The sequence below is a fragment of the Lucilia sericata genome, unplaced genomic scaffold, assembly GCF_015586225.1.
Source record: "Lucilia sericata isolate MDLA Ls3-8-SP2 unplaced genomic scaffold, ASM1558622v1 Contig000159F_arrow, whole genome shotgun sequence".
NCBI classification, from domain to species: Eukaryota; Metazoa; Arthropoda; class Insecta; order Diptera; family Calliphoridae; genus Lucilia; species Lucilia sericata.
The window spans coordinates 22,501-35,523 of record NW_023994189.1 but is presented as its reverse complement, the minus strand read 5'-3'; the positions used below and the strand labels follow the sequence as shown (position 1 = coordinate 35,523).

General features: G+C 31.8%; 2 protein-coding genes across 7 annotated transcripts in view; both read right to left on the bottom strand.

The window, feature by feature from the left end:
- Positions 1-215: 215 nt before the first annotated feature.
- On the bottom strand, positions 216-1,274 carry LOC119601345. Its single transcript, XM_037952249.1, has 5 exons — positions 1,075-1,274; positions 862-1,006; positions 677-802; positions 464-613; positions 216-398 (listed from the first exon to the last, which is right to left on the bottom strand). Exons 1-5 carry the CDS (start codon positions 1,272-1,274, stop codon positions 216-218), a joined length of 804 nt encoding a protein of 267 aa, XP_037808177.1.
- Positions 1,275-2,594: 1,320 nt separating this feature from the next.
- The window catches only part of LOC119601346 (histidine decarboxylase), a 12,055-nt gene continuing 1,626 nt past the window's right edge, over positions 2,595-13,023 (bottom strand). Inside the window, exons 1-10 of one of the 6 annotated variants that reach the window (XM_037952254.1) lie at positions 11,903-12,222; positions 11,669-11,786; positions 10,372-10,950; positions 10,184-10,293; positions 7,216-7,445; positions 6,867-7,135; positions 6,559-6,807; positions 6,353-6,498; positions 6,069-6,295; positions 2,595-5,182 (exon numbers count right to left, since the gene is read on the bottom strand). In XM_037952254.1, coding sequence (XP_037808182.1) covers positions 5,176-5,182; positions 6,069-6,295; positions 6,353-6,498; positions 6,559-6,807; positions 6,867-7,135; positions 7,216-7,445; positions 10,184-10,293; positions 10,372-10,950; positions 11,669-11,696 — 1,845 coding nt within the window. In that variant the 5' untranslated portion in view covers positions 11,697-11,786; positions 11,903-12,222 and the 3' untranslated portion in view covers positions 2,595-5,175. Of the gene's footprint in view, positions 5,183-5,886; positions 6,017-6,064; positions 6,296-6,352; positions 6,499-6,558; positions 6,808-6,866; positions 7,136-7,215; positions 7,446-10,183; positions 10,294-10,371; positions 10,951-11,668; positions 11,787-11,902; positions 12,223-13,023 lie in introns of those variants that run through there. The other 5 variants (XM_037952250.1, XM_037952253.1, XM_037952251.1 and 2 more) reach the window with 5 other exon arrangements.

Here is a 13,023-nt window from a genome sequence, read left to right as displayed (position 1 = left end):
GAAAATAAATATTTTAGAATTTTGAAAATTCGAAAAAATAACAATAATTTTCAAGGGCAAATTTGATCTGCGCGAACTATTGTCATTGTTGACAAACTTCTTTAAAAAGATATAAAGTTTTCTTTTAAAAATTATACTAATTGTTTATTTCATTAATTAATAAAAGTCTGTATTAAATGATTTAACTTAAAATTAATAAATTAATACATCCGCATTCAAACCTCATCACCAATATCATCATCAGTATTTTGATCGACAATTCTTTGTATAAAAATTAAAACATTTGCAAATAACGAAATCATATTTAAGAAATTTAAAACAATATAATAGTTGCAATATTTTGATTCCTCTTTGTAAAACTTCAGGGAGCCCAGAGAACGTCCCCAGATTATGAAAAACTTTAAAATGAAATAGTTTAAAAAAATTCAAATTATCAAAAAAACTTCATTCTGCAAATACTTACAATCGATATGAAAAAAACCATAAATAATGATATACCAATTTGTACCCAAATAAAAGTAAATTCCATAGTCATTAATAAGCTAGTAGCAGTGCCTAAATAATATTTTTGACTCCATAATGATAAATATACTGAGGTACGATCTGTGTCTGTCTGCAGTAAATAAAAACAAGGGAAAATATAATAAATTAGCATTAAAGTTCAAGTCCAACTTACATGCCCTATAGTCGACAGAATAAAACTTATGCCCCACATAACAACTGCAAATAGCGATGAATATAAGAAAGTTGTCAAATCTGCTTCAACCGTGGGTCTTGATAGAGTTATAGAACCAATTTCTATCTAAAAGAAAATGAAACTTTTTCAATTCTTTCAAAAATATAAAAACTCGCTTTCCTTACCATTAGAAATATATAAACATTGACCAGATTTTTACTTCTCTTATTTCTTAGCATATATTGCAGTAAAGTTAACATTAGAAAATGTACAAACACTATAGCCAATATAATATAATTGTAGATTATTACAAATTTCTGTACAGCTTTGCTTTAGAAATAAAAATTGTCCTTTTTAATTAAACTTATTAAAATTCTTAAAAAAATTACTTAACATACATCTCGGTTATGAGCCACCATTGTGTTGCCACTAAAACGATTAATAATAAACTTATTAAATAGATTCTGTAGACAAATTTAAGATGAGCTTTTCGAACTTCCACTCGGGATGATTTGGCTAATGTCTGCCATTGTAGAGCGGCTAATTGAGCTCTTCTACGGCTTTCGAGTTCTATATAATCGGTGTCTAATATATGCATTTGTAAATTGTTTTATTTTTTTTTATTTCTTGAAAACTTTTTTATTTTTGGACTTTTCTTTTGTTTGAAATTCATAAATTTCAATATCAAAAACAAAAATTTTGAACAGAGTTTTCGAAACTGAATAATTTGTAATAGATTATTTTTGGTCTAAAGTAGACTTTAGACTAGACTTCAGGCAAAACTACTACAGTATCTAAATATCTGTCTGTCTATAGACTAGTCTTTAGACTAGACTATAGTCTGACTAGACTATGGACGGTACAATAGGCAAGACCATAGACTAGACTATGGACTAGACCATACACAAGACTATAGACTAGATTATAAACTAGACTATAGACTAAACCATAGGCTAGACTATAGACTAGGCTATAGTCTAGACAAGACTAAATACTATACTAGAGGCAAGACTATAGTCAGGACGACAGACTAGACTATGGACTGTACTATAGACAAGACTAAAGATTAGACTATCGACCAGAACATCAACTGGACTATAGACAAAATTATAGACTGGGCTATAGACTAGACTGTAGATAAGACTATAGAGGCTATAGACTAGACTACAGACTAAACTGTAGACTAGACTATAGACTACGGCTTTCGAGTTCTAGACTATAGACTAGACAATAGACTAGACTATAGACTAGACTATAGACTAGACTATAGACTAGACTATAGACTAGACTATAGACTAGACTATAGACTAGACTGTAGACTGGACTATAGACTAGACTATAGACTGGACTATAGACTAGACTATGCTATAGACTAGACTATGCTATAGACTAGACTATGCTATAGACTAGACTATGCTATAGACTACACTATGCTATAGACTAGACTATGCTATAGGCTAGACTATAGACTAGACTATGCTATAGGCTATACTATGATGTATTCTAGACTATAGAGTAGGTAACTGATTTTTTTAATTTTGTATCTTATTTTATTGAATCACGCTGTTAGTACGCAATATATTTTTTTAACACATGAAACACTCGTTTATCTTGGACAAAAACCTTTAATAATTATACATTCAAATGTATTGCCTGTCGTAAGGAGCAATATGTATAGTGTTGCCACTGATTTAAAAAGTTATAAATTTGTATATTTTAAAATCTTATTGTCATATGTGATGGGGAAATGGAACGACATTTTGCTGAATATTCTTTCTAGGCAAAATCGGGTAAAATTGCTTTAAAAGTTTTAGAACAATATTTTAAATTTTTTCAAAAAGGATTGGCTGAGTAAGATTAGAAGAAAAAACAGCTCCAATATTAAAGGGTAGTGGAAATAAAATTGCAATTAATGTTAATACATATACATTTATTAGTTTAATATATTAAATAGTACAGTTTTCTGATATACATATAGTACACACACACATATAAGTAATTGAAATGCTTTTTAAAATGATCATAATAACAGCACACTTTTAAAACTTATCTTCTATAATATTCAAGCATTTTAATTTATAATTTATTAATTTTTAATGATTGTTAGAAGCACAACAAAAATTTTTAGTTACAAAGCTGATTTGGGGTAATAGTTAAATAGTTTTTTGTTATTATTATAATTAAAATATTAAATTATATTCTTTTATATGGTTAGTATTGATTTACACTAATTTTATTGCTAGCACAGCAGTCTGGATACGAATATTTGCAATTTATCCGTTATCCTTAGAATTTTCAATCACATCAATTCCAAAGATGATGACTCGCTAGATGAATCTTCTGAATAATTCGATGGCTGACGTGCTGATTGTAAAAATTCATCTGACGATGAGGAATCATCTTTAGATTTACTATTCAATATTTTTGTTGGTTTATGTTTTTCTTTATTTAATTCTTTAAAAACTGTTGCAACTTCTAAAGCAGAAGAAGATTTTGAAGATTGATTAGAACTTTCGCAATCTTTAAAATCTGAAAAATCTTCTAAAGGACTTGAAGATTTTAAAGATTGTATACTATTATCTTTGGTTAAGGGTTTAAAGAGGGAGACGTCTTCATTTGTATAGCTTTTGGTATTGAATGCCTTGAAATTTGAAGTATTTTCAACAAAAGTAGATGATGTTGTAGGTTCCAGGGCAAATTCTTTACTAAAGTTTTTGAAATTTGGAAAATTATCTGACTGGGTTGAACACTTAGCTTTTGGGTTATTGCTTTCATTGGGTAATTCTTTGAGATCTGTGTAGCTTTCCAAAACCAAAGTTGTTTTTAAAGTCTTTATATTGCTTTCATTACTTAATTCCTTAAAAACTGATGAATCTTCCATTACGTCTGTATAAGTTGAGGATTGAATATTGTTTCCAGTTTCTTTAGAACCCGTTAAATCTTTAACTACATCCGAAGATTTTGGAGATTGTTTATCGCTTTCGTTGGACATGGAAGTTTTCTTTATATCACTATAAAAGTTGGAGGGTTTATTATTCGATGATAAATTACTGTTTTCTGTACTTGATTGTTTAGAAAGTGAAGAATCTTCATTAAGATTAGCATCATTTGCTTGTTGATTATTGCCTTCATTATTTATACCTTCAATAAACGACGAATCCTTTGATTGTCTTAAATTTTTGTTTAATTCTGAAGTACATTCTGTAAAACTCAATGATTTTGAAGTTCCCGGATTTAGTTCTTCTAAATCTGAAGAATCTTTAAAAACCAACGAAGATTTTGCAGAATCAATTAAGAAATCCATCGATTGATTTAAACTGATGTTTAAGTCTTTAAAACCTAAAGAATTTTCTGTAATACTGGAAGATTTTGAAGACTGTATATTGAGTTTACGGTTTAATTCTTTCAAATCAAAAGGATCTTCAAAATTAGAAACGGATTTTGATGGCTCATAACTGCTTTCATTACTAAGTTGGCCAAAAACTGAAGAATCTTCGTCTTTAGTTGAACCTTTTGGAAGTTTTGTAATAATTTCATTTCTTAAGTCTTTGGAACATGAAGGATTATCATCTTTATTTATATCCTTGAAAAGTTGCAAATCTTCCGCTTTATTTGAAGATATTGGCGGTTGCATATTGCTTTCTGTATTTGTTGCTTTGAAAACTGAAGAGTCTTCTTCTATAGATGGATATTTTAACTCTTGATCATGTGAAGAATCTTTAACTATAGTAGGATATATTTGCATTAAAAAAGGATTCATATTTATAGGAGTTAAATCTTCTATTTTATCTTGATTATCTTCAGAATACATTAAATTGCTAAATGAAGAAGAGTTTGCTGCTTTATCTTCGCGCAAATCTTCTTTTGTTATAGTATTTATATTAGACACTAGACTTTCTTCAATATCTTTTGTTTCCTCAGCCATTTCTTCAATTGGTATTAATATTGAGGTAGAAGGTAAAAGTTTCTTCAAATCCTCAACTTCATTATCAGATTCTAACATTGCTATAAAACTACTATTAGGTGGATGTAGTTTATTTAAATCTTCAATTTCTGGTACACTATTCGTAGAGGATGTTGGTGTATCTGCTGTTATTATTATGGGTATAAGATCTTCCGTTGGTGTCGGCAGGTTAAAGATTGTATCGGTAAATATTGAATCATTGTGCGGAGTTAAATCCAAATTTAAATAACGTTTCCCAGGATATAGATTTGTTAAATCTGTTTGTTTTTCACTTAAATCTTTACTTAGTTCGGTATTTAAAGGTGGTGGACGTCTAGGGCGGGTATATAGCTGATATTGAGTTAAAGGGGTTCTAACACTATTCACTGATTTTGTGAAGTTATTTACTTCATATCTTTTTGCATATCTTGTTAATAATGATAAGTTATTCTGGTGATGAATGATGTCGATTGGTGTTAGTTTTTGATGTTTGTTTAATACTGCTAAGTAACTTTTGGGATTTAATTGGAGAGTTGTGTTCAGTAACCAATTCATTTCACAATCTGGAAAAAAGAAATGTAAAGGATCTGTAAAATGTAATAGGAATTAGGAGAACCTAGCTAGCTAATAAGCTTTTAAAGCATAAAATGTATGAGAGCAGAGTTATTATAAAAGTTTGGAATCAAATTATTTGGGGAGTTATACGGAATTGGTAATTTTTAGTATTAGAAAAATCAAGTTTAGTTTGTCTTATGGGTTCAGTGTTCTATTTTTGATTGAGGAAATTTTAGAAATTGTGGTACCCTATAACGAAAAAGCAATCTATCGGTTTCGTTCGTAAGTAAGTAAGTTAGTTAGTTAGTTAGTTAGTTAGTTAGTTAGTTAGTTAGTTAGTTAGTTAGTTAGTTAGTTAGTTAGTTAGTTAGTTAGTTAGTTAGTTAGTTAGTTAGTTAGTTAGTTAGTTAGTTAGTTAGTTAGTTAGTTAGTTAGTTAGTTAGTTAGTTAGTTAGTTAGTTAGTTAGTTAGTTAGTTAGTTAGTTAGTTAGTTAGTTAGTTAGTTAGTTAGTTAGTTAGTTAGTTAGTTAGTTAGTTAGTTAGTTAGTTAGTTAGTTAGTTAGTTAGTTAGTTAGTTAGTTAGTTAGTTAGTTAGTTAGTTAGTTAGTTAGTTAGTTAGTTAGTTAGTTAGTTAGTTAGTTAGTAACGAGGATGTATGTTACACTAGATCCAAAGAAATACCTGTTGTACTCTCCTTTGTCGGAGTTTCTGATGCGAATCAAACCCTTGACCTCAAGATAGGCAGACTACAACACTACCAATTAGCAAAGTAGGTCGACGAATTCAGACAAGTCCATTTGATAACCAAACTTTTACAAAAATTCTCCGCGTTTTGCACAAAGCTAAAATCATGATTAAACTAGCTATACATGTGAAAATTGGCGATTACACTACCTGGGCTTCATACCTTCCAGACTTTCTTCATCTTCACATATAGAATCACGTTCTTCGTTCTTACTACTTGCTGAAGTCTTGCCATAACAATCGACCATTCTTGAATTGGTGGTGTGAGAATTCATAGAAGTCTGTACAACCACATCCATATGAGAATCCAAAGAAAATTGTTTACCCGACATTAAAATACCACGAACACGACGACGCATTGAAGGGGATTCTTGATGCTGTTAAAGGATTTTTATATTTATATTGTCTTAAATTAAGTTCTATAAAAAACTTACTGCAATTCGAATACCGGCATAAGTTTTGGCCAAAAACTCATCAGCATCAAATAAGGCCGCAAAAGAACCATTTACAATTTTGGGCGATAGTGGTGAATTGGAAAGTAATAAGCTAGAGCCGAAACCCTCACATTTTTCTTTGGTATCTGATAAAATATAAATTAAATTAAATAAAATTTATTTAATTGCTGAAAAATCTATTCAACCTTTTAAATATACACGATTGGATATGGTAATATTCATTTCCTCTAAAATGGCGGTAGCTGCATTTTTTATTTCCATCCAATCTTTTAAGATATCATCTACAGAGGTACGAGTGGAAGTCACAGTAAAACGTATAACATATTTGCCCTTGAGGGAGGAAGGTATACAATGTAAATTGCCTCGATGATTAAGACGTTTAAGCAAACGTTCTGTTATTTCATTTTCGCCTTTTATGCGAAAAACCACCAGACCTATAGAGGACAAAAGGAAGTCAATTAATTTCCTGTTATTTCGAATGTTATTATCTTACCCAAATGCCTTTTAGCAGGAATTTCAAAACGATGATCAGCCAATACTAAAGCCTCGAATTTTTGTGCCAAACGTACTCCCTCACGTATGTGACGTTGAAGCCCCTTAATGCCAAAGGAACGTAAAACAAACCAAATTTTCAAAGCTCTAAAACGACGACTCAAAGGTATCTGCCAATGCATAAAGTCAACAGCAACACCCGAATTTTCATGTTGCAAATATAAAGGCTCCACATTGAAAGTACGATGAACAGCCGTACTGTCTTTGACCCTACAATAAGAAATAATAAGATTAATTAGGCTTATTTTATGTAAAAAATAAACAATATTTTAGTAAAAATATCAACTTACCACAAAGCTGTGGCATCAAAATGTATCATTAGCCATTTGGAAGGATTAAAAGCAATTGAATCGGCACGCTCAATACCCTTAAGCCACGTGCGAAATTCTGGACATATAAAAGCACTGCCAGCATAGGCAGCATCAACATGCAGCCACAAATTAAACTCACGGCAAACAATGCCAATTTCTTCTAAATTATCGAAAGAACAGGAACCAGTGGTGCCCAAAGTAGCACAAACCTAAAGTAAAAGAAAAATAAATTCTTACAATAACTAATTCCCTTAAAAAGACACTTGTGGGGCAATTTGTAGTTATTTTAAATCAAGGGGATGGGGACAGTTTTTTTAATAACAGTTTGGTGGTTGTCTACTCGTAAAACTAATCGGCTTTTACTTGTTGCCGTAGTCACAGTCTGTCATACTGACAAATAACACGAGTTTTTAACAAACATTGGGTGATTCCCCCCTGAATTGTGTGTTGTTTTTTTATAAGTTATAAATATTTGTTTTTGCGTAAGAGGCATCTGTTGACAGCATCTCAAGATTTTAAATTGGCTTAATTATATATTGTAACATTGAACAAAGCATACATTTAGGTTCCAATGGATTTTTTGGTATTAATTACTTTGTTTCGCTGGTAATTTAGACAATTTTGTAACAATGGATTAAGTGTTATTTCAAAAAGCTTTTTTGTTATTATTTCCCAGAGACATATGATATCTTTTATTATTAATTTATTGGACATTCTTTGTAAGGATTAGAATTTAAGGAAGACGCTTTGGTCTTCTTTATAATGAGTTCTGCAGGAGTTGTTATAATGTGGAAGAGACGATAGATCACTTTTTGTGTGACGTGAGGGAGAATATATTATTCTCTCAAAATAGTTTTTATTCCATGATCTCACTAGTCGGGGACATAGTATTTCGGTTACTCGTCCTTTAAATGTCTACTCTATTCTCTTAATGGATCCCTTTCTTAATCTTTTATTTTCTTTATTTCATACTTTTCTAACAGGAATTTACAAGGGACCTTTTGGACCCAATTGGATTTGTGCTAATTGACGATATGTTGCTTAGCGCACATGGGCTTAGTGGTGACTTTTAGTTCATTATCAAAAATTCGGCTGTTTGCTCATTCATAGACAATTGGATTTTTGTAAAAACCAATTTTTATGAAAAATGGGAATTTTAGAGCAAAACGAACTTTTAGAGAAATATCGAATTTTTAGTAAAAAATATAATTTGTGGTGAAAAATCTACTTTTTAGTGACAGATGAAATTTTTAGTTAAAAGTCGAATTTTTATTAAAAAATAGAATTTTTTACTGAAGAATCGAATTTTTAGTGAAAAATCGAATTTTTAGTGAAAAAATCGAATTTTTAGTGAAAAATCGAATTTTTAGTGAAAAATCGATTTTTTAGTTAAAAATCTAATTTTTAGTGAAAAATCGAATTTTTAGTTAAAAATCAAATTTTTAGTTAAAAATCAAATTTTTAGTTAAAAATCAAATTTTTAGTTAAAAATCGAATTTGTAGTGAAAAATCGAATTTATAGTGAAAAGTCGAATTATTGTTGAGGAATTAAACTTTTAGTAAAAAATCGAATTTTTAGTGAAAAGTGTAATTTTTTAGGAAAAAAATAATATTTAATTTTAAATCAAATTCAAGTGGAATTTTTAATAATATCAAACCTTTATTGAAAAATTAGAAACAAAAACTTTGTCCGAAGAAGGTAGTTAGTTCAATTGCAAGTATCTTTTGTGTGAATCGCTTCTGGATTATTCGCGAATCGTTACTGAAACGACATTCGGAAAGAAAAATGTGTAAAGAGGTCAAAACGCCGATCTAAGGTGGCTAATTGACAACATCAAGAACTCTGATTATTGAATTAAGATCACAAATCATTGATGATCTATGCGACAAGGTCCTCCTTCCTGCAGAAACCCGCCGGAGGCATGTTACATTAATGGAAGATTCCATCATGGTGTGATTGCAATCCCGGGGAAAAAGAGGTGTTACCAGTACCTCTTTCCTTGCAATGATTTGACATGGGGTCGAATTAGAGAACCATCTGATAACACGGGAACCGGTTATTCGAGAGGTCACTTCGGGGTGCACGAGGTGGCTGTGGTTTAAACCCAAAATCGCGGGATGAGAATGTCGGTTAAAAGACTGATGCACTATGAAATCTATAATTCGGGATAAGTTGAGAGCTGTTGCCGAGACAACAGATACCCCACAGAGAAGAGACTGTGGGGCTAAGCGTTGGATACAGGATGAATGTAGGGGTATACAAAGTCCTCGGCTTATTTGATAGATTCGTGTTGCGCATACATCTCTAAGTGCTGTTGCCGACTCAACAGAGAACATCTAATCTGCGTGGTTGTAAACGGAAGTGATGTTTTTGAATCTCAGAAGTTTACCAACGAGGTAGCAATGGTCAGGGATTGAACAGCCCAAGTACTTGTACAAAACTTGCCACCTGCGTGTAAGATACACAAAGGGGCTTTAGTGAGCCTTTAAAGAAGCTCACCCCTGGGTGAAAAACCACCGTAAAATAAGGCCAACATGGCAGGTGTTCCCGCAAAGCACTTCGACATATGTACGTCCTGCAGAAACCAAAGATTATCGAAGTTTATATTATCCATTTTATCCCATAAAAAGTCAGCAATTTTCTGTTTCGATTCTTGAGAATTTTAAACTTGCGTACATCACTGGTGGTGGATCGGAAAGCATTTATTTTAATAATGAATAAAAAGGAAAAGCTTAGATAACACAGAACATTGAATATATTTCCTAAAGTTGTTCAAGTGTAATCCTATTCCTTTTAGTCCACGGAAGACTGCTAGTCAAAATGTCAAGAATATAATTTAAAGAGATCTAAATAGGCAAGCAATATTATATAAAATAAATACTAAATCCATGGTTTGTCCCTTTTTCAAGTGGCATTTTCTTAATTATAAAATTCTCCAATACTTACCCAAAAAGGCACTAGACCCTGGCGTATATCATCTTCAATGGCTTCTCTTAAAAGTTGGCCGCGCATAGATAAGTTTTCATCAGCCTCGATATAACGCATACGGACCAAGCCTTGGAATTAATATAAAAAAAAAATAAGTTATAATACCTTGCTGTAATCAAAATTTTCATCTAAAGAAAACAACTCACCTATTAAAGCCGCCTTTTCAACACTCGAATGAGCCTGATCCGAACAATAGGCCACCAAACGAGCATTTATTTCAGCATCCTGATAACCAGGTCTCTTCTCATGAAAACGCTGAATAGCTCTAGTCCTCCCGGCCAACAGACAAACCAATGTAGCCTCACTGGCAGTAGTTTGCACTACACCACCACCACGACTTGCACTACTCAAATGTAGAAATTCATCTGGTAGATTAATCATTTTACCCAACCAATTCATTACTATAATTTCCAATTCTGTACAAGCCGGTGAACTGGCCCAGGTGAAACCCAGACAATTAATAGCATCAGCTAACATATCACCCAATAATGAAGGAAATGAATTTAGGGCTGGAAAATAGGCATGCATATGAGGACTTTGCCAGTGGGTAATGCCGGGCATAATGACACGTTCAACATCTCCGAATATGGCATCCCATTGTTCACCTTCCAGTGGTGCTGAATCGGGTAGGAGATTCTTCATGTAACCCGGTTTAACATCGGGAAAAACTCTACGATCACGTATATTTTCCAAATAGTCGGCTATATAATCGACCATTTCTTTGCCTGGGAAAGAGAAGTTCAGATATAAAAGCAAGCAATGATTGAATGATTTAGGGGGCAAGGTATCCTTAATTACATACGCCAATAAATTTGGGACCTAGGGTTACACTTTTCTAAAGGATTGAGTTGCGCTAAATTCTAATATTTCCTCAAAAATCCTCCATCCATCCAAGGATGTATTATAAATAGATCTAAAGAGGCAATCAATTCCATATAAAATAACATAGAAACATTAAAGAACATAGGCTCAAGACTTTCTAGGCAGCCTTGTATCACTCAAGGCTCTCAAAAAGTTTTCTAAATTGCATTCACGACCCTTTTTGAAGGTTATACTAAGTCCAAGGTATTTAATGTTTATTGTTAAGTTTCAGCTAATAAATTGGCTTAAAACTTTTATTATTTTAAACTTAGGACTTAAATATACAGAAACTTTTTTTACTCAGCTTTAAATAAGTTGTATATAAATGATATGGATATGGAATTTGAACAGATTAGAACCAAGTTAATTGAAATTATATTACAACTGTGGAGATTTTTATGGCCTTGAACAAATGTAGCATTTTATTTATAATAAAACGAAATTGATTTGGACTAGAATATCCAGCAAACGCATACATATAGCCAATAATCTTATATGTAAATGAATATGTAGTATGTCCAAGAATGGTTAAAACAGTCTTGGGCACAGTATGTGTCATCATTAAGTATAATCAACACTTACCCCTTTGACGATATTCTGTAAAATCCATAGTTATTCTTTGCTATTTAGTGTGACGATGGTATAAATTCGTTATGTGTTTGTTTTTTCCAAGTCCTGGGTTCAGTAGGTTTAGTTGGAGCTGTAAAAGTAATAAAAATAAAATAAGAATTAGGTTAAATACGTTCTAAATGTAAGTTTGATGTGTGTGCATATATGTGTGTATATATCTATGCAAAAGTTTGCAAATGTATTTACAATAAATTAGGTAAAGCTGTATTTAGTATTCTTTCGTATGTTTTTTTTTTTCGTTCTGGTTGTGATGTCTGTCGTCTATATGTTTTCCTTTCTTTCTTTGTGGAAAAATACTTTGGCCCAAAGCTGTTTTAATGTTCACTTTAACATGTGTAAATACTTTGGAATATAGTTTTTTTTGTTGCTTTTTGTGTAAGGAAATACTTTTACTAGTTAGTTAGATTAACTTGTGATTTGTTACTCTTCTACTAAGAACTGAACTCTATCTCAACAAATACTTGTAGTTCGCGCTAAATGATAAAATTGTACTGAACGATTTTCGTTTGCTGCAATTCTTACCAATTTAGTTTATGAAAAGTATTGGAAAAAAATCGTTTTGCTATCATAAGGCTTCTTTGGCTATTTAGTCAAATGAGCGAATGTTGTATTTTGGGGAAAATATGGTGATAACTAAGTTCAAATTAAAAAAAATAGTTGGTAAAATGTCGAACAGACCAAAATTCTATAAACTTTTGCAGAACTACTGACAGACCCTTGACTTCGATAGTCGTATTAAAATTGATGTCAACTTCTTTTTCTTCATAAGTTTTCATTTAATAAGTTTTGCGAATTTTTTTATCGGATTGGGCCGTAAGTGGTCATAGCTCCCATATGAGGTCTTTCGGAAAAAACATTTGATTCAATGAACAGACCCGTTTCTAAACTGAACTTTGATAGAACCTTCCGGATAGGAATACACAGTAACAATAGAGGACTAGGCTTAACACTGTCCTCTCAGGACGACGGAATCTCAGTCTACGCTTATGGTTAAAAAACTATAAAGGGTATTGGTTTGGAAATTGTCTCCGATGAGATCGGTCTTTATCTGATGGCTGAAATTCTAACAGTCTTATATTTCTCAAGGCTCTTACCTCGAACCTCATAAGGTCGAAATGTTATTTTAAATTAATTGACTGCCAATATATTATACCCTTTTTCCAGCTAATTCTCAGGACTTGGGGGCATTCGGAGAACTAATAGGTCTTATTTTGCAAAGAGCAAAAGTTCGATAACACAGGCCAACAAAATTTGAAAAAGTCTTTACCCAGAGAACAAAATATAGTTTTCTAAAGGATTGAAGTGCG

Excerpts from the sequence above, each read along its gene's own strand:
- LOC119601345 (XM_037952249.1), bottom strand. The coding sequence starts at position 1,274 with ATGCATATATTAGACACCGATTATATAGAACTCGAAAGCCGTAGAAGA. Across the intron at positions 1,007-1,074 it reads TGGTGGCTCATAACCGAGAT|CAAAGCTGTACAGAAATTTG; the intron begins GTATGTTAAGTA and ends TTATTTCTAAAG. Across the intron at positions 803-861 it reads ATGTTTATATATTTCTAATG|ATAGAAATTGGTTCTATAAC; the intron begins GTAAGGAAAGCG and ends ATTTTCTTTTAG.